The sequence below is a fragment of the Rhinopithecus bieti genome, unplaced genomic scaffold (genome assembly GCF_001698545.2).
Source record: "Rhinopithecus bieti isolate Rb0 unplaced genomic scaffold, ASM169854v2 scaffold_3041, whole genome shotgun sequence".
Classification (NCBI taxonomy): Eukaryota; Metazoa; Chordata; class Mammalia; order Primates; family Cercopithecidae; genus Rhinopithecus; species Rhinopithecus bieti.
The window spans coordinates 4016168-4038820 of record NW_016804262.1 but is presented as its reverse complement, the minus strand read 5'-3'; the positions used below and the strand labels follow the sequence as shown (position 1 = coordinate 4038820).

Genomic DNA, 22653 nt, shown 5'->3' with positions numbered 1-22653 from the left:
GGGGGGAGGGATTGCATTGGGAGTTATACCTGATATAAATGACAAATTGATGGGTGCTGATGAGTTGATGGGTGCAGCACACCAACATGGCACAAGTATACATATGTAACAAACCTGCACGTTATGCACATGTACCCTAGAACTTAAAGTATAATTAAAAAAAAAAAAAGAAAAAAAAAACCCAAACTAAAAAGTAAATTACAAAGCTGCAACTTCAATTGCACTAAAGAAAATAAAAGTGCAACACTGCAAAATAATCTTTTATGCAAAAAGCTTCTCTTTAAATTGCTGTTTTATAAAGTAAGTATAAAATTACAACTATTTCTATTAATTCCTACAAGACAAAAGGCTAAGGTAAATACTTGAAAAGAACCAGAGTTATCAAAAGTAAGTTTTCTGATAGATATCTAGATCCCTTTAGAAAAAATATTTCGCATGAAAAAAACAAGCAACGTCGTCTTACTACTGCCAAGTTAAGTTTTAAAAACAAAAAAGTAATTCAATCCCTATCTCATACCTACTCCTTATATCTATAAACTTAAAGTCACTAGAAAATCATATTTGAGAGCTGGTAAAATCTTTTCTAAATTAAAACCCTAAATTAATAGCAGTATTGAAAACAAATACCGACCCTTTTGTTCAGAACTGAAATCAGTTTGCCTTCCAGAAACAAATCATCAATTACAATAAAAATCAGAGAGTGGACCTGAAAGCAGCAGCCTGTATGACACTAGTTTGTTTTGAAAAGCAAGTCCTTTGCCTTATCCTAGGCTTGGACTCAGGGTGCTGTTCCTCAGCCCCATCGGGACATGGAGCTTCATCATCTCACAAGAGAAAGGAAAACGCAAATAAGCAGGTGGCCCAGGGGATGGCAACCAGTAAGGAAAGATGAAGCCAAGACAAAATCCATCCTCTGAAACTGCCAAATGATGCAGTAAACCTATCTGCCATGAAAGGAACTATAGCAATAAGAAGACTTTAGTAACTAGGTTAGGAAGGTAAGAAGAAAAAAAAAAAAAAAAACTTTAGATTGTAAGAAAACTGATAAAAAGGGAACAGCTTAATTTTTTTCATGAGAAAATAGATCCACATCCTAACCCTCTTGACTAAACGATTAACATTTTTAGGTGACCTAGAAATATAGTATAATGTAAGGACTTATGTAAAGTCACTAGGTACAAAAAACTCTCTGGAAAACATTTTTAAAATGCTCCAAAACAAGGCATCAGGTAGTCAGGACCTTGCTCTGCTCTCAATTATGACAAACTGTTTAATATGAAAGCTATATTGAGATACCTAAATCCCCTAAATTCCTTAAAAAAAAAAAAAAAAAGATGAATTTCAAAGTGGTAATTATCATTTATTCATAACTTGACAAAAGTGTAAGCATCCCACAAGTAGATAATCCAAGATTAAAATACAGGTATAATTCAACATTAATATGCAACTGACTTGGTTCTGAGTCCTTTGGTAACTTCCCAATTCATACTCTAGAGTATAGACCTTTTTAGCACGCCAGTTTGCAATGAACCAGCAATGTAAAACAGAATGGCCAACTGTTCCTCTGTTGGTAACAAATGTGCTAATATATACTAGTTAAAACTTGATCTATCAGTGAGTCAATGAACCATGAAGGGTGGGGGTTAATCAGGGTGTTCTCCAAACAAAGGCTCATGAGAGCGGCAGGGACGCCACTCCCAGACTCACATCTGTGCTGTTTTGAGTGCAGCACGATGGGAATGGCATGGTGTTCATCAAAGTTAAGAGCCCAGAACCTTGTCATACTCTTGTGTATATTCACCACTATTTTACACAGAAAAGCAACCAAGTTGTTGCAAAGATAAAACCCAAACACAGGAAATAGAAACCTCAGTTAACCACAAGTCTCAGGAGCTATTAATATTAAACTATGCCCAGTTAATGTGTAACAGTGATGGTAAAAGCCTTTCCTACATAAGATTTGACAACTTTCCAGTAGAGGTCTGAGTTAAGAGATATTTTATATTGGCAATTTACATTAAAATGCATCAATTTCACCTTATTATCCACAAAAGCTTATAGATGCAGATCTTTACATATACAGATGAAAATAATTTTAATGCCGTAAATCAAAGTAAAAACAAAGCCATGTAACTTCTAAATTTACATGCAGCCCAGCAATGTAAACATATCTCTATTTCTAATAACTAAAACTGATTGAACAGTAATTAGTAGAAAGAATCACCTGCTGCCGGAATAATCACCTCAATACTTGAGAATTTAAATGACAAAAGAGCTAAGGCTATTTAAATAGACAGCAAGAGAACAGCGAAAAAAGAAAGAAGAAAAATTCAGCCAAACGTGTCATCCATATATCTTTATCATTTTTTATCCTGATATAATGAATTTTTACTCATTTTAGAAGATGCTATACAGTAGAGCTATTTAACTATATCACTTTTCCTAATTAAAAATCCAGACTGAAAAGAGATATATGTAACTGACTTTAGGAATTTATTTTCCCTATTCTACATAGAAGTCAACCACAAAATTGGTTAAAATAATTAGCATTTAAATATAATTAACCTCATAAAAAATCCAGTTCAAGTGAGATAATTGTACATTTAATCCTTCATGAACTAGAAAATTACAAAAATATTACAGAATACTATGAATATGTTTTACCTTAATGATTTTATCAGTTAAAAGCTTTTCAAGGTATCATTTCTGGATCATATGTAAGTAATTAGGTATGGCTTTTAGAAAATTTTAGTTATTTGCAGGGCCTCCAAAAAAAAATACATTTTAGCATTCCAAGAACATATGTTCCATTATAAAGAGTAGTGAAAAGACTGGTGTACTATATGTTGAAGACCAATTAGAGAGTTTAAATTTTTTAATTGAAAATAAACTATATATTTATCATGTACATCATGTTGTTTTGAAATATATATACTTTATGAAATGGCTAAATTGAGCCAATGTACATATGCATTATCTCACATACTTATCATTGTGTGGTATGAATAGAAAATCTACTCTTAACAATTTTCAAGTATACTTTAACTATAGTCACCATGGTATACAAGAGACCTCTTGAATTTCTTCCTCCTATCTAACTGAAATCTTGTATCCTGTGACCAACATCTCCTTGATCCCTCAGCCTATCACATACCCCTAGTCACTACCATTCTATTCCATTTCCATTAGTTCAACTTTTTAAAATTCCACATATAAGAAAAATCATGTGGTATTTTGGTGCGTGGCTTATTACACTCAGCAACAACCTCCAGGTTCAACTGTGTTATGGCAAATGACAGGATTTCCTTCTCTTCAAAGGCTGAATGGTATCCCATTGTGAATACACACCACATTTTCTTTATCACTTGTCCACTGATATATACTTAGATTGATTCCTTATCTTGGCTATTGGGAATAATGCGGCAATAATCATTAAAATACAGATCTCTTCAATATACTGATTTCATTTCCTTTGGATATATTCCCAGTAGTAGAATTGCTGGATCATATGGTGGTTCTACTTTTAACCGTTTCAGGAACCTCCATTCTCTTTTCCATCATGGCTATACTAATTTACACTGTCACTAATAGTGTGCCAGAATTCCTTTTTCTCCACACCCCATCAATTCTTATCTTTTGTCTTTCTGATAACAGCCATTCTAACAAGTGTGAGGTGGCATCCCATTGTGGTTTTAATTTGCATTTCCCTGATGGTTAGTGACCTTGAGCATTTTTCCATGTTGTCTATTGGTATGTCTTCTTTAGAGAAATGTCTATTCAGACCCTTTGCCCATTTTTTATTCATGTTGTTTTCTTGCTATTGAGTTGTTGCAGTTCTTTATATACCTTGGATATTAACCCTCTGTCAGATGTGCGACTTAGAAGTATTTTCTCCCATTCCATAGGTTGCCTCTTCACACAGCTGTCTCCTTTGCTGTGCAGAGCTTTTGGGTTTGATGTAATCCTACGTACCTATTTTTTCTTTTGTTGTCTGTTCTTTTAAGTTCACATCTTAAAAATGATTGCCAGATTTAAACATAAATATTTCTATTTGTTTATCGTTTCTTACATGTTAAGAACTGTGGCTCCCAACAACAAGGCATCTGCCCATTTGCCCAATCGTATGATGTATAAAAACCAGTTTCAGAAAAGTGGCAGCCAAACCACTAAGAAAAATAAACTTGCTGAAATGAGTTCAAGGTTTATTGGCCACTCTTTTCTTGGACCCCTAGACTGAAAGTATATATTTCTTTTTTTTTTTTTTTTTTTTTTTTTTTTTTGTTTGAGACAGAGTCTCGCTCTGTCGCCCAGGCTGGAGTGCAGTGGCCAGATCTCAGCTCACGGCAAGCTCCGCCTCCTGGGTTCATGCCATTCTCCTGCCTCAGCCTCCCAAGTAGCTGGGCCTACAGGCGCCCGCCACCTCACCCAGCTAGTTTTTTTGTATTTTTTAGTAGAGACGGGGTTTCACCATGTTAGCCAGGGTGGTCTCAATCTCCTGACCTCGTGATCCGCCCGTCTCGGCCTCCAAAAGTACTGGGATTACAGGCTTGAGCCACCGCGCCCTGCCCAAAAGTATATATTTCAAGTATTGTGTTCAAAAGTTACTTGGGTTAGCTTTTTCCACTTTTCGTATATTGCCAGACCAATGGCTTGAGGTATTCAATGGCATGAAGCTTTCCACCTGCATTCTCTTTCTAGGAGGAAGGAATACACAAATAGAAATATTTATATTTAAGTCTTTAATTCATTTTGTTCCAGTCTATCTGGGACAAAGATGGACTTAATAACTTTTTTTTGAACAACTGGATAACAACTACTTGGAAAAAGATAGGATCAATACCTTCTACCATACACAAAATAAACTCCAAATGGACTAGAGATCTAAAATTCAACTATACAAGTACTAGAAGAAAACACAGGTGAATTTATCTGTAAGTTGAGTGTAAAGAAAGTCTTACTAAAATGCAAAAGCCAGAGGCAATAACGAAAAAGTGTGTAAATTTTACTCCATAAAAGGTATGTATGTATTTAGAGAAATGGTCTCACTCTGTTGCCTAGGCTGGAGTGCAATGGCACCATCACTGCTCACTGCAGCCTTGACCTCCCCAGGCTCATATGATCCGCCTGAGCAACTGGGACTACTGGTGTATGCTACCACATCAAGCTAATTTTTGTGTTTTTTTTTTTTAGAGATGGGGTTTTCCCATGTTGCCCAGGCTGGTCTCTAGTTCCTTGGCTCAAATGATCCACCCACCTTGACCTCCCAAAGTGCTGAGATTATAGGGATGAGCCACTGCACCTGGCCCATAATGGTTTTGTTTATATATTTATTGAATTTTGAGACAGAGTCTCACTCTGTTGCCCACTCTGGAGTGCAGTGGCATGATCTTGACTCATTGCAACCTCCACCCGCTGGGTTCAAGTGATTCTCATGCCTCAGCCTCCTGAGTAGCTGGGATTACAAGCATGTGCCACCAAGCCCAGCTAATTTTTTTCTATTTTTAGTAGAGACAGGGTTTCACTGTGTTGGTCAAGCTGGTCTCAAACTTCTGGCCTTAAGTGATCTGCCCACCTCAGCTTTTCAAAGTGCTGGAATTACAGGTGTGAGCCACTGCACCTGGGCCCATAAAAGGTTTTAATTAAAAACTTTGCATGAAAAAAAATCATTATAAGAGAAAAGTTATATATTGGGAGAAAAATATGTGTAACATATCAAATAAAACAGCTAATATTCCTGAAATATAAAGAACTTGTAAGAATTGAGTAGGAAAAAGACCAGAAGTATTATGGAATATGGGAAAATAATATGAAAGACAACTCACAAGATATTAAGAATAGCCCTGAGACTAGCTGAACATGAAAAGATGCTCAACTTTAATGTAAATTAAAACTATATTGATATACCATTGTTCACCCATCACATTGGAAAAATTCTAAAACATAAAAGTACATAAAACATACAATCTGTTGGTGAGGCTTTGAAGAAATGGACACTTTTATACATTGCTGGTAAATATAAAAAAATGGTATAAACCCCATGGAAAGGAATTTATCAATATCTAACAAAACTACACATGTGCTTAACCTTTAACCCAGAAATCCTCATCTAGAAATTTACCAAGATACAATATGCACAAAGTTTTCCGCAGCATTATTAGTAATTGCAGATACTAGAAACGTCAAAATGTCCACACATGGGGGAGTAAATAAAATATGGTACAGACAACACAATGAAGTCTTATACAGCTATTAAAAAATATAAGGAAGCTCTCTGTAACATGATATGGAGTGATTTCCAGTATACACTGTTAAGTTTAAAAGGAAAGTGGCTAAGTATATACTGCATGTTACCTTTTGTGAAAAAAAAATAAAAATTTTAAAAACATACATATATATGGTAACTTTTCAAACAGATAAACCAGAAACCAGTGCAATTGGTTACCTATAAGGGGTAAGAGAGATGAGGTGGAAATGATACAGGAAGGAGTGTTTTCTTCTTTTGGGGACATGTTAATGTCCTACATATTAAATATATATAATGAAATTAATGAAGATAGAAAAAAACAAACTGAACATGAAAACAAAGCCAACTGTATTTCAAGTAAACATTACTATTACGAAAGGTGGAAAAAGCTAACCCAAGTAACTTTTGAGCACAATACTTGAAATACATACTTTCAGTCTAGGGGTCCAAAAGAAGAGCTACCAATAAATCCTGAACTCATTTCAGCAAGTTTATTTTTCTTAGTGGTTTGGCTGCCACTTTTCTGAAACTAGTTTTTATACATCATATGATTGGGCAAATGGGCAAATGCCTTGTTGTTGGGAGCCACAGTTCTTAATATGGAAGAAAGGATACACAAAGAGAAAGGAGGGACACAGGGAAGAACCTTGTAGGATTGAACAGATCCTAGCAAGATTAATATAAACTCATGATTTCTAATAAATATGTCCTAACTCCGTCGGCTGCAAGAGTCTACAAGTTATGACCTCCTAATCACTAGGAGTATATTCAGCTCCCAGATCTTGGTTTCCCAGTACTGTTCCCCACCAAAAGGAACCAGAGTTTCTTAGAGAAATGGCTGATTCCTGGGCCGGGACAAAGAAGGTGTGAGATAAACCTAGAATATTCTCTTGTGCCAAAAAGTGAGGAAATGTTGACAAATTGATGGAAACAGGTTGAAAAACCACATTAGAGAGTTTTAAGGAGCTTCTTAAAATGTTTCACCTCTATACCTCAAAGGAAACTCAATTTCAACTGGCGTAAAGGCAAGAATTATCTTTCTCCCTCCCTACACCTTCTCCTTTATTTCAGTTCCAAGCACTTAAATCCACCAGTACAAGAAATTTGAATCATCTTTCTCTTTCTCTCTCTTGACTCAGCTGATTTAATGTTATAAACATTTTAAATTTTTCTCTCATCTCCTGGGTCTGACAACTCTAAAATTGCCAGATCAATTTCAACTGTTACTTACAGACATGTTAGCAACATGAGAATGGTATCAACTGTATAATTAATATGAGCAAAGCATATGGTTTTAACTAAAAGTCAAATACAGAATATTTTGGAACCAGTCCTCAAACATATAGAACACAGATTACATAAGTATTAACTGTAAAATATTTTACTGGCACCTATCACTTTTTGAGTATTTATATATTTGATGCCTGGTTACATACACAACCAAGGTAGGCATCATAAGGATAGCACAATCTGAATGGCATATCAAAGACAGCAACTAATAAACTTCACTGGATTTAAAATTAGATTCTCTTTGCAGCAACACTACAAGCTATGGAGTATGCCTCTTAACTTTTCAAGTGTCAGGAGAGCATGATGGGTTAAGAACATGGACAGTGGGGACAGACTGCCTGGGTTTGAATCCCAATTCCACAACTTCGTAGCTGCACGACCTTATCTGTAAAATGTAATAGTTTCTTGTCTCAGGGATGTTGTGAAAATTAACATCTGTTGGTAATGTGAAACACAGTACATTCCATGACACACCAAGAAATCATGATGATGATGGTGATAATGATGAATTCTATTAGTATAATGCCACTCTCTCTCACCCTCTCCTCTGGAAAGACAATGCTTAATCTTGGTCTCAAAGGGCTAAAGAGTTTGGGGCTATGGATTCTATAGAAGCTCAACACATAGCTGGAGAGCTATACAATAATAGTAAGAGTTACCCTTTATTGAGTACCTGCTGCTTTGCATACATTACATATTTAAGCAAGATTGGCATTATCAACTTCACTTTACAGATAGGAGACCATAGAAGACATAAATATCCCAAGTAAGTGGTAAAGCTAGGAACCAAACCCAGATTATCCACATAAAAATTCTATCAGTCACAATGACTAATTGATTAATCTGAATAATGTATTTTCCATTCAAGTATAAGGAGATAACTAGAGGACCCATCCATGCTATCTAGTGTGATCATCCTTCCCACCTATCTGGTGGGACAAGGATAAGTAAGTCACCTCATTTCTGACAGATTTACTAATATCTGTGGTAAACAGTTTAAAGAGCTTCCAAATAAACATTTGTGGAGTTAGGACTTGAAAGTCTTTTGATTCTGTATGTACTACAAAATGAAATTTTTTATTTTTGATAAGATAGACAATTCAGAAGTATATAAAGAATTACATTATTTCCTTTTGGAAAAAAAAAAAAAAAAAAAACTAAAACACCACTGGTAAAAGTTGGGCATTACACTGTCTGGAGCCTACCTATTCTGCTCCGAACTTGGAGAATAGGAAAGTTCTGTTCCCTTAGGTTTCAAAGGACCCTCTCTTTTGCCAATATCAAGGGTTCACAACTAGATGGCTTTCCTTGCTAACCAAATATATCAGTTTCTCATCTACAAGTCCTTCAACCTGCATAGCCCATTGATGGACTCCTTTCCAGTATTACGACATTTTTAATATATTTGACAATAATATGCTTAGTCCCAAATCAAATATACAGCATAGTCAGTTATACCCTGCCTTTCAAGAAAACACTAGTCTAACAAAACACACACACACACACACATACACACACACACACCAGTGTGTGTTTTTTAATTAGAAGACCTGGATAGGAATCTTGTTCTACCACTTTCTAAGCACTCGACCCAAAGCAAGTCAACCAATCTCTCAGAGTTCTGATTCCTTAGCCATCTGTGAGGATTAAAAAATATTGACCACAATAAAAGTATTGTGATAAGGATTAAATGAGTTGGTTTATAACAGAAGCAACTAGAATAATGCCTACCACGTAACAGATAAGCAGTATACTCAGTTCACCAACATTTACTGAGCTAGGCACTGTGCCAAGTGTTAGAAATTCTAAAAAAAATTATTGAACACTTACTATATGTGAAACTGTTTCAAGTACTTAATAATCTCTGTGCTAAGAAGAGTTACTGTCTTCTTACAGTAAAAGTATCCCCTTTGTGAGCCCACAATTAGCATTAAGTGATGATGTTTTCTATCAGAGTATCAGCAGTGCCAGGAACATATAAAAGAGTAAGTGCCTGGTTTGCTCAGGTACAGTTAGTTTTGCAAAGGATCACCTGGTTTGTATCAGACCTTGAACTTCAAACTAGGTTTTGCTGGGCAAACAAGAGATGATGGGCATTCTAGACAGAGGGAAGTCCCTAGCTCTGTCGCTTAATTAGCAAGTGGGAAGGCACTGACATACAAGAGAACACAGTTTGGCATTAGATGCTATGAAGTGCCCAGGAACCTGACCACACACACAGGCTTCACTTTTGCCTATCTCTGCTCTTTCCATTGAAAAAAATAACAAAGGTATGAAACTAGTAAAAAACAGAAAATGAACATTTTTCAAAATATATAATTTTACAGCAAATGTATTTTTTCAAAAAATATAGTTAAAAATAAAAGGTGCCTTTGCTTTAAAGATGATAGACAAGGAGAAAAAAATGGTTGATTTGAAAACTATTACCAGAATGCTTCAGCATACAGCCACTGCAAATATCCAACTACCTGCCTCAAACAACAAATATATCCATACACAATTATAATAAAATTCCTGGAGTTACATATAGTATCTGTATAAATACCACACAATTTTATTATCATTAATGATAGTCTAATGAATGCTAGGGGGCTTAATGATTTGTTGCCTAATTTAAAATATTGTGTATTTCCTATTTATTCATACTGTGAGAGTAGAACTTTATTACTTTTTAAACCATTTGCTTTCAGTGACAAAAGTTATTAAGTGACAATCCATTATAGTCTCATCTAAGGATTGAGTCAATGTTTTATCTAATTCTGTAGATTTACAGAATTTGTGTTTTGCTTAGGAAATCCTGCTAAACATAAAGTCTGGTAATCTGTCATAAACCAGTGTGTTTATATGTGTTTTTAAAATTCCTTTAGGTTAACAAAAAGAAATGTCTGCCCTTTTTTTTTTTTTTTTCATAGTGCACACCCAATTCAGGCCAAGGCATATGAGAAATCTCAATAATAGTGACAGTCATGAGGAAACATTTTTAAATATTGAGAAATTAACACTGACCCTAAAGGTTGCCTGCTTCAAGAATTTGGAGTTCTGAATCATCATGTTTAGAAAAGAACACTAGAGAGGGACAATTTTCAAACAAGATGATATGGATACTTAGGTGTCTGAAGTCCTTGCTTTTACAGTAGAGTCTAAATCTACTACAAATCTAAATATAGTAAATAAAGTATACTTTTTTTTTTTTTTTGAGGCGGAGTCTCGCTCTGTCGCCCGGACTGGAGTGCAGTGGCCAGATCTCAGCTCACTGCAAGCTCTGCCTCCTGGGTTTAAGCCATTCTCCTGCCTCAGCCTCCCGAGTAGCTGGGACTACAGGCGCCCGCCACCTCGCCCGGCTAGTTTTGTATTTTAGTAGAGACGGGGTTTCACCGTGTTAGCCAGGATGGTCTCAATCTCCTGACCTCGTGATCCGCCCGTCTCGGCCTCCCAAAGTGCTGGGATTACAGGCTTGAGCAAATAAAGTATACTTAATAGGTATTATATAGTAACTGATGACCTGCTGGAATGACACATCAGTTAAGGGTTCCTGCTCCAGATTCAGACAGGTACAGATTTGTTCCCAGCTCCCTCTACCACCTACCAGTTGTTTAACCTTGTTAACTGATTTTTACATTATTTAAGACTTAGTTTTTTCATTTATAAACTAAGAGATGATTTTTGATAATAATAAAATTCACTTAATTATACTATTTTCTAAGTCATGCATTGTTTTCATTCTTCAAACCTCACAGCAAAACTCATAAGATAATTTTATTTCCCTTCTTACATGAAAACATATTTGTAGTTATTGATGCTATTATTATGAAGATTTAATGAGATAATTCATAAAAGTTGCTAGCAAAAAAGGGTACATCCTAAATGCTTAATAAACGTCAGCTATTATCATTAGGATTTAAATTTTATAATAATGACTTCAGTAAAGGAAGAAATGTTAACTTATTTAACAGCATGAAAACTTAATTCAACATTTAACTGAAAATATTTAGAGAATCTTCAGTTAGCATTTTGAATATAATCACATAATAAGATCTGACAAAGTTTATCTAAATTGTTTTCCCAAAGAAGTTTTGTTATACAAAATACAGTGAAAAGGGTTTCTTCCTAGCAAAAGAATTTGAAATATATCAGAAATAAGATGACAATGAATGTACTTCTTAACTGCTGTTCTCAGGATACTCTGTCAATGACTAAAGCAGAAATACAATTTTCTTGTGTAAGACACCAATTACTTGTTTTTAGTATAATTATGACCAATTACATGTAAAAATATATCCCTCCCTTAGAATAAAAATGCCACCAGGGCCCGTGAGAAGCCCTGGGGAAGACTGCCTGATGTTACTTATCCCAAGTATAAATAGAATGAATCATTTCTGAAGAGCTAATTGCTTTCAGCTGAAAGGGTAGAGGTTCTGAGCTAGGGCTGTTGATGGACAAAGAGAAACATTGCAGGAACCTTTGCCATGTCTGTCAACCTTTTCCAAGGATCCCATAAACCAGTCATACAGTAAAACTCTGGGAAAATAAGTGAGAACTTTACATGAATCAGGAATGAGTACTGGTTAACTTTTAACAATATTTAATAAGAATATAGCATGTTCTGTCACCTATAATCCCTGGAAAGATTTCTTTGGTTAAGTGTGGCATTCAGGGTTCTACATAAGTTCATTCAATCAAACTGTGCTGCTGAGATCTTGGCTATCCATGGTTCTTGGTCCTGGCAACATATTAGAATCCCTGGAGAGACTTTTAAAGAAAGCCCATGCCTGGAACCCACCCAGACCTGTTTTATCAGAACCTCTCAATCCTCAGACTCAGGAATAAGTCCTAAGAAGGATGAAATTCTAAGAAGTGATATTCATGTGTACGTGTGTCATAACATAAATGCTATCCTTTTTTGATAGCACCCTATTTATGCTTTCAATTTCTCTTTTTTGGATCATTTTTAACATACTTATGTGACATTCTCTGCTTGCTTTATTATGTGGAGGTCTTGGCAGTCTAATGATAGTTTGTTATGTCTGCAGACTCCTACAATGAATTTTTCCCACCACTACTTACAAGAGTAGAAAGGGTTCAAATGTCAAACTAACATGCTCTCGGTCCAAGATAAATAGTAGTTTTTCCTATTCTTTTATTAAGCAAATTTTACATAATAACTATGTTTTCATACATTTATATTTTCAGTTACAATTTTGATAAAATTAGGAGTTTGGTTTAAAAAGATCTTCCTTTGTTAACAATCCTTTGAAGAGTTAAGCAGTGTCACTAGTTTTTCAGAATTTAATACAAACTAGTTTTTTTCTTTTTCTTTTTTCTAGCATGGCTGACCACAGACCTTGGATGCCAATTCTTCTTAGAAAGAAGATCAAAGTTACTGTCAAATGGACAAGTTTCTAATGGAAAACTGGGGAGAGAGAACCAGGACCTTTTGGAGTGCCCATGGGAAGAAGCTGGGGTGCAGAAAGGAAAAGCAGCTAGAGTCTGGCAGAGATCAATCCCCAAAGAACTCAGGGCCCCACCCTTATGACCCAGGGCAATGTTATTGGTGGCAATTTGGGAATTTCCCAGGGAGAGAGAACTGGGTGGCCAGCTCCTGCAGGTGTTCCCATACTCCCCTCAGACCCAAACTGAGATGGTGGTCACAATATTGCTTGTGCACCAGTGGTGGGCCTCTGCTCTGCCCAGGGATTCTCCACCCTTGAATCTCTGTAGCACCAGATCCCCTGCAAACAAACCCCATAACCTGTTCTGACTTTGAAAAGCCCAGGGTGCAAGCTCCCAGGGTACTGTGGAACCTCTGAAGATCTAACCCCCAGTGCAGGTCACCTATAAGGGAGAGGGGCACAACTTGCCAAAACCCCTTTGGGACAAAGGAAAGGTGGGCACAGTACCAATCGCTAAAGGGGACAACACCATGTCAAGGAATGGATATGGAGAAGGGGTCATCTCTGGCAATACCCTCCCACCCCATACACTGCTGAAGATGCAGCAGTGGTTCTTCCCATTGGGGGCCAGCACAGGTACTTGAAAAAAGAGTTTTTCATGTTTTTCAAGATGGCTCTACCCCTGCTGAAAGTGCGCCAATGCCACTTAGGCTTACATAAAGGGTGGGGCCCAACTCCCCATCCCTACACAGAGCAGCAGTGTCCCAGCAATGGAGGACATACAAGTCATGGAGTTGCCTGCCCTAGACTGGGGGAAGAGGCTCTGCCCCAAGACCATTTTGGTGGTTGCCTTCAGAGGGACATATGCATAACCTACAGTCACGCTACAGCTGGGAACCAAAGGACAAAATCTTTATGAACTGGAAGTCATGAGCCCTGTGATGGGGTATGATAGAAAAGCAGATCGCATTCCTGCCAGCACTGGATGAGGAGCTAGTGTACCTCCCCCTGACCCCCAACCAGCGACCCCAAAGGCCTCAGCACATACCAACGCAATCTCTTCCTGCCACTCCCCTGTCAGGACAGGTGCTTCTACTGGACATCAGCCTAACTGAGGGCAAGGTGGCTCTTATTTTTTAAGTGCCACCTACTGTACTGCAGCCTGAACTGTACTATCAAATAAAAAGCCCGCTACCAGAAAGGCTTAGTGCTACTCCACAAAATAAGCTTCCTGAGACTTCTGCACCCTTAGCCCCACAAGGGGCTATGTGGATATTGGATATGTGTGTCAGCTCACATATCCAATACATTGCTACAACAAGCAGCATCTAAGAAAGCTACCACACCCATGGAATCCATAAAGAGCCTTGGCCCCCTGAAAGCACCCAGAAACAAAGTCGAATGATCACACACAACATACACCATAGTCGTACCCTCAAGGGAAAAAAAAATGTTTAAGTCCCATCCAACCAATAGGAAATTCAAAAATAAGAAGCAACAGCTCCCTTAGATAAGAAGGAATCAGCCCAGGAACTCCAACACTACAAAAAAAGTGTCTTCATACCTCTAAAGAACTACACTAGCTCTATAGCGATGGATCCTAACCAAGTTGAAAACTTTGAAATGACAGATTAAAAAAACAAAATATGTACTGCAAGGAAACTCAGTGAGATCCAAGAGAAATTTAAAATCCATCTCAAATAAACCAGAAAACAGTGCAGGATATGAAACATGAGATAGTCATATTGATATAAAACCAAATAGAACTTTTGGAATTGAAAAACTCACTAAAGGGAACATCAAAATACACTTGGAAGCAGGCCAGGCATGGTAGCTCACACCTGTAATCACAGCACTTTGGGAGGCCAAGGTGGGTGAATCACCTGAGTTCAGGAGTTCGAGACGAGCCCAGACAACATGGCAAAACCTTGTCTCTACTAAAAATACAAAAATTAGCCAAGTGTGGTGGCATGCACCTGTAATCCCAGCTACTCCAGAAGGTGAGGCAGGAGAATCACTTGAATCCAGGAAGCAGAGATTGCAGTGAGTCGAGATCATGCCACTACACTCCAGGCTGGGCAACAGAGTTAGACTTCATCTCAAAAAAAAAAACAAACAAAGACAAAAAACAACAACATTTGGAAGCTTTAATAATAAACTACACCAAGCAGAAGACAAGATTTCAGAGCTTGAATACCAGCCTTTTAAATTAACCCAGTTAGACAAAAGAATCTGAAAATGAGCAAAGCCTTTGAGAAATATGGGATTATGTAAAGCAACCAAACCTATGACTTATTGGTATTCTTGATGGAGAAGAGGAAGAAGTAAGCAAATTGGAAAACATATTTGAGGCGATAATTCAGGAAAACTTCCCTAATCTTGCTAGAGAGGTTGACATCCAGATGCAAGAAATTCAGAAAACACTTGCAAGATACAAGATGACCATCCCCAAGGAATATAGGCCATCAGACTATGCAAGGTCAACACCAAAGAAAAAATCTGAAAGGCATCTAAAGAAAAGGGCCAAATTACCTACAAAGCAAATCCCATCAGACTAATAGATGACTTCTCAGCAGAAACCTTATAAGCAAGAGAGATCAGGGGCCTATTTTTAGCCTCCTTAAAGAAAAAAAAAAATCCAGCCAAGAATTTCATAATCTGCCAAACTAAGCTTCATAAATGAAGGAGAAATAAAGTCTTTCCCAGGCAAGCAAACACTAAGGGAATTTGTCACCACCACACTTGCCATACAAGAAATACTCAAAGGAGTTCTAAACATGGAAACCAAAAAACATTACTTGCTACCATATAAGCACACAAAAATACAAAGTTCAGATATCTTATAGAGCAATTATGCAATTGAGACTAGAAAGCAACTACCTAACAATACTCAAATATCAAATGTATAGGAACAAAACCTCAAATATCAATATTAACCTAGAACATAAATGGCCTAAACACTCCACTTAAAGGACATAGAGAGGCAAATTAGATTTTTTAAATGACCCAACCTTCTGCTGAATTCAAGAGACTCATCTCACATGTAATGACAACCACGGGCTCAAAGTGAAGGGATGGAGAAAGATCTAGCATGCAAATAGAAAATTTAAAAAGAACAGATGTTGCTATGCTTGTACGAGAAGAAACAGACATTAAACCAACAACATCAAAAACAGACAAAGGAGGGCATTATATAATGATAAAGGGTTCAATTCAACCAGAAAATGTAACTATCCTACATAAATATGCACTCAGTGTCGGAGCACCCAGGTTCATAAAACAAATATTACTAGACCTACAGAAAAAGACAGCTATACAAGAATAGTGGGGGACTTCAACACCCCACTGACAGCACTAGACAGATCACCACAGCAGAAAACTAACAAAGGTATACTCTAGACTTAAATCAGGCTCTTGACCAAATGGACCTGACAGACATCTGCAGAATATTCCACCCAACAACACAGAATATACATTTTTCACATCTGTACATGGAACATTCTCTAAAATTGACCACATAGTCGTAAGTCATGTCTCAATAAGATAAAAAAAATCAAAATCATATCAAGCATTTTCTGAGGTCATGAAATAAAATTAGAAATGAAGAACAAGATGAATTCTCAAAACTACACAGATACATGTAAACTAAACAACTTGCACCTAAATTTTGAATAAACAAAATTAATGCATAAATAAAAAAAAAATTGAAACACAACATACCAAAACCCCTGGGATAGGCACTTTAATGAATACCAGAATTACATGGACCTGTAATTGAAAGAAGATTCTTAAAGAAAAAACTTCTTGAGATATTAATTTTAAAAGAGAAGTCCCAGCCAGGTGTGGTAGCTAACGCCTGTAATCCCAGCGCTTTGGAAGGCCAAGGCAGGCAGATTGAGCTCAGGAGTTCAAGACCCTCCTGGCCAACATGGCGAAGCCCCATCTTTACCAAATACAAAAATTAGCCAGGTGTAGTGGCAGGTGCCTGTAATCCCAGCTACTCAGGAGGCTGAGGCAGGGAGAATTGCTCAAACCCAGGAGGCAGAGGTTGCAGTGAGCCAAGATCATGCCACTGCCCTCCAGCCAGGGTGACAGAGTGAGACTCCGTCTCAAAAAAAAAATTGAAATTTTTTTTAAAAGTTTAAAACGTGCCAGTGTAACACAAGAATTGGTAGAGAGCTTTGGAGCCTCAACCATTCATTTGTGTCTGATGAAGATAGCCAAGAACTGTCTTTGTGGGGAGTAGGATAAGGAGTTGGCATCTCCTATAGGCCTCCCTGAGTCCATTTTGGCACAGAGATGGAGCAGTAATGTATCAATCAGTCTTGGTTAGGTTTCTTCACTCTCATTAGAGGATTTTAACAGTTTGTATGAGTTGATTTTAAAAGTCAATCTATTTGCTTTTAATCAGCAAAATCACTCTGTACTCCAAGATCATGCCAGAGAATGACTCCCTAAGTGCCTCCAGCTCTTATGAAAATCAAAGTTTCAAAAAGTAACATTTTCAGAGGATGGTAGACTAAAGGATATGTAGTTTATTCATCTCTGTAATTTGTCTAGATTTTAACCCTAGATCAAACCAAAACATCACTCATTAAGCTGAATAAATATTTGGACAGTGTTCTTTGTTGTTGTTGTTTTTGACAAGTCCCTCTACTCCTATAAAATTGCTTTTACTGAATTGAGCTTTGTTGTGATGTCCTCTGCTTCTTACTTTCTCTTGGTTTGATGACTGAGATATATTGAGGAAGTTACCTCAGCCTAGCCCTTCATAAGCCCCATGGGAGAAGAGTTCCTCAGACCTTAAGTGCAAGAAAGAGCTTTGACTCTCTAATTAAATGACATACCCTTATTTTATAGACAAGACCACACAAGTTTTATGTATATCTGGTCATGTTAATAAATTTACTTCCACTGAAATTATTTTCATTTTATTTTACTTTTAAATCACTTGACATAAATTTGAAATAACACTGTAAAGGATTCACCATTAAAGTGTTTTTATTTAATTATACATATTCCCTATGTTTCCAAAGAGATCAACTCAACTACAGCCTCTGTGGGTTCTTGCCTTCTTGAAATAATCAAGTCTTCTTGGAAGTCCCAAAGTGGGTAGCAGGGAAGCATGAGCCACTCAGTAAGAGGGTCTTCCAATTTTAATGTAATGTCACTTCAGCTCATCTCCCATGAGCAGAACTTTATTGGCTGGCTGCCTTGGTCAACTTGGGTTCTCATGGTTTTCTTGATCAATGATGCTGGAACTGGAAATTTCTAACATCGCTCTGTGACTGCTCTTTGTCTAGCATCCATTTCTATCCTGTGCCATCTAACCCTAAACTGTGCCATCAACTATAAAAGTTGCCTCTACTCTGATCTGATAGATGTGGCAAACAAGAATAAATGAGTTAACAGAAAAACAAGCAAGATTCATAAATCTCAGACCAAAAAAAATCAATCCTAAGATCATATTTTAACTAGATAACTTTTAGAAATCCAAATTACATTATATTTGTACTTATGAATTTTATTTAGTATGCAAAATATGAAAAATGTCATTTAGAAATTTCATATACACTGAATTCATTAAGAGATATATTCCCTTTTAATAAAACATGTCTCTTTTTCTCTGGGAAATTTAACCTTAGAAAAAGCTACTGTGTGTGAAACAGGTAATTCTCAATTACCAGAGTATAAAGCATGGCCTCTTAAGATTATTCAAAAAATTCTTATTTTCAGGCCACAGAGTACATATACACACTTGCCATCAATGTATGAGTGGAAGGAGAATACATTTTTATATAGTTCAAAAGAGACATTAATAGAAAATAAATATGCTTTTAAAACAACTCTTAGGTGAACTAAATTATTTAAGTATTTTATTTCAGATTATTGAAGCTTCTTCATGAAAACAGTCATTCAAGAGTTACTCCCTAATTCATTCTATGAAGCCAGTATTACCCTGATGCCAAAGTCAAACAGTATAGAAAAACTACAGAACAATAAGTTTTATGAATATTGATGCAAACATCCTCAACAAAATATTAACAAACCAAATTCAATAGCATCTTTAAAAGATTATACACCATGGCCATGGGGGAGTTATTCCTGTAATGCAAGGATGGTTAAACATATGAAAATCAATTAACGTAAGATACCATATTAGCAGGATGTAGGGGAAAATATGATTATCTCAATTAATGTAGAAAAAGTATTTGACAAATTTCAACCCTTTCTCATGACAAAACACACAAAACTAGGAACAGAAGGAAACTACCTCAACATCACTAAAAGTTGTTTTTATTCAAAACATGTCTAGATTAATCATCTCTATCAAGGAAACTGGGCTGATTAAAAAAATTCCCATAAGAAGTACTTACCTGCCAATATTTTCTTGAACTGCCTAAACCATATGTCACAGTGGTCTTCACTTAAATTAATAAGATCAAGTGTAGAATTCTTTAGTTTATTTTGTTCCTTTTTCAAGCAGATGAAGAGTGTGATACCTAATAAAGTACCACTTCTCTGCTGTTTAACAGACCAACGCCGTTTCAGTTTCACAGAGAATATGTCTTTGAGTTCAATAAATTCTTCTTTACATAGCAAGTCATACTTAGAATCACCTGAAAAAAAATTAAAATTTCCAGTTAAAACCATTGTGTCTCATAGAGGGGAACAACAGACACTGGGCTTACCAGAAGGTAGAAAGTGGGTGAAGGGAGAGGATCAAGAAAAATAAATAACAGGTGCTAGGCTTAATACCTGGATGATGAAATAATCTGTACAACAAACCCTCATGACACAAATGTACCTATATAACAAACCTGCATATGTACTCCTGAACCTAAAATTTAAAAAATAAAATGAATTTTTTATTCATTTTATTTTGAAAGAAAAAAAATTTGTGCCCGTATCTAAATAATAGTTAAAAACAAAAAACCTTTTCATTTGTAATTTTATGGATTGCCCTTTATGCCAGTCCCTACATGAGGAGGAAAGGGGATGGAAACAAAAATGGGGTTTATTTTGTCAATAATCAGATTAAAAATAGAATGGAAGAGAGACCCTGCCACACAGGCCTACAACATTCAACATCCGAGGATAGTCAATGTATGAAGAATTCCAAGAACATAAACAAAGTGACATTTTAGTAACAAACTGGTTTCACACAAGGAGCTCTTTGGTACTAAGGATAAAGTAAAGTAACAGAAAAAATAGAATTCACTGACAGAAGTGACTTTATGACAAATTGTTGAAGGCATCCTTAACGAAAAGGAAATATACATTCCCATTACAGTAACACACGCAAAGAGGAGCAGAAGTACTTGCGAGTAGGAAACATTATAAACTCTGTCAATCAAGGAGGAGATAGCACCCTGAATTTATCTGTAATCAGACTTAAAAAAAAAACAGTGGCATAAAATTTTCATGACTTATCTTTAAACCATAGGTCAGAAAATAATTATTGTGGAAAAGACTATTTCAATTGACTCTCAAGGTAGAAGTGTTTTAGACATTAAAAAAAGACTTCCAAAACTTCCGCCTTGGCCAACGTGGGGTTTTACCTTTCACCTAAAACTACAAAAGCACACAAGATATGTAAAACAGTAGTTTTCAGACACTGGACATCAGGTAACACAGGGCAGTGAAGCCAAAGAGGAGGAAGACAAAGTGAACCCTATGACTGCCCCAACCTATTGCCTGCAGAGAGTCTCCAGGTCACAGGGCAGATACGGGAATCCTGGGGACCTGGTGGTCTCCCTGAGTTAAGGAGAATTGGGGGTTCAGGAAGACTAAGGGAATTAGAGTTCACTGTGCAATTTACTACAGAAGAGAAGCCTGAACAGTGAACACTGTAGATTTGCAGAGGTCCCCTTGAGACTTCAGCTGAAAGTATTGATCAGCAGATGTGCGAAGCCAGGTAAGAACTACTAGAAGAATTAACAGAACAATGCTTAGAGATGACACAGGTGTTTCTACCAGCCGAAGTGGAAAAACATGGAAATTCATATGACGTTATGGTAAGTATTTAGAAGAGTATTGGTCCTTAGTGAGCTGACTAAAGACTGCTGTGATTCCACCTAAGAAAGCTTAAAAGCAAGCCTCTCAAAAGGATGTCACTTTTTCCCAGGGAACTACATCCTAGAACAATGCCAAAAAAATATTTACAGAAATAAAAAAATTCAGCAATTCTGCACGGTAAAATTCACAGTATCACTCATCTAATCCAAAATCACTAGACATGCAAAGCAGCAGCAAACATATGAACCAAAATAGGAGAAAAAGTAATCAATAGAAACACATGCAGAAATGACTCGAGTGCTAAAAGTAACAGAAAGCAGAGACCCTCTCTCAGGTTTTTAGCCCTTGAAGTACGAACAATGTTATCCTCTGATTGGAGTGAGGATGTTCATATGCTCACTAAGAAGTTCCTTGCCTGCATTCTCAGGGGCATTTTTGGCCTCTCCCAACTATTCTGCAAGCTATAGTCTGATTGCTCACGAAGTATACCTATCACTAAAAACAAAGAAAGAATGGAAGGAATGAAAGAAGACAGAAGGCAAGTAAGAGGAAATTAAAATAAAGGAAGAGTGAGAAAGAAAGAGAGCAAAAGAGGAAAAGACATAAGGAAAGGCAAGACAGAGAGAAGGGGACACACAGAGGAGGGGAGACAGGAAGGAAAGAGGGAAAGAAAGGAAAGGAAAAACGGGAAGAAAAGGAAGGAAGGAAGAAAAGGAAGGAAGGAAGAAAAGGGAGGAAGGGAGGAAGGGAGGGAGGGAAGGAGGAAGGGAGCAAGAAAGGAGGGAGGAAGACAGGGAAGAAGGAAGACAGGGAGGAAGACAGGGAGGGAAGGGGAGGGGATCAGAGAGGGAGGGGGATGGTTCGGGTGAGGGAGAGGAGGGAGAGCAGGGGGGAGGGAGAGGAGAGGGGAGGAAGAGGAGGGGAGGAAGAGGAGGGGAGGAAGAGGAGGGGGAAGAGGAAGAAGAAGAGAGAAGAGGAAGAGGAAGAAAGAAACAGCAGAAGGAGGAGGAAGAGGAAGAAGGAGAAGAAGACAAGAAGGAGGAGAGAGAAGAAGAGGAAGAGGAAGAAAGAAGAAGGAGGAGGAGGAAGAGGAAGAAGAAGAGGAAGAGAAAGAAGCAGAAGGAGGAGGAGGAGGAAGAGGAAGAAGGAGAAGAAGAAGACAAAGAAGAAGGAGGGGGAGAAGAAAAGAAAAGGAAGAAAGAAAAGAGAAAGAAAGAAAGAATCTGGGCGTACTTTCAGTGTCACTACGGTTCTATTATTCTGGAGAAAATAAGTCTTGTTTCTCATTTACAACAGAATACATACATAATAACAGGCTAGAGCAGATTGGAGAAATTATTTTGAATACCTGGATCTCAGGTAAAAACATTCTCTTTTTTTTTTTTAATTATACTTTAAGTTCTAGGGTACATGTGCATAATGTGCAGGTTTGTTACATATGTATACTTGTGCCATGTTGGTGTGCTGCACCCATCAACTCATCAGCACCCATCAATTCATCATTTATATCAGGTATAACTCCCAATGCAATCCCTCCCCCCTCCCCCCCATGATAGGCCCTGGTGTGTGATGTTCCCCTTCCCGCGTCCAAGTGATCTCATTGTTCAGTTCCCACCTATGAGTGAGAACATGCGGTGTTTGGTTTTCTGTTCTTGTGATAGTTTGCTAAGAATGATGGTTTCCAGCTGCATCCATGTCCCTACAAAGGAC

At 37.2% G+C, this 22653-nt stretch overlaps 1 protein-coding gene across 1 annotated transcript in view; it reads right to left on the bottom strand.

Moving 5' to 3' along the window:
- The window catches only part of CERKL (CERK like autophagy regulator), a 132914-nt gene that overhangs the window by 56815 nt on the left and 53446 nt on the right, over positions 1 to 22653 (bottom strand). Inside the window, 1 exon segment of the mRNA XM_017867489.1 lies at positions 19302 to 19544. Coding sequence (XP_017722978.1) covers positions 19302 to 19544 — 243 coding nt within the window.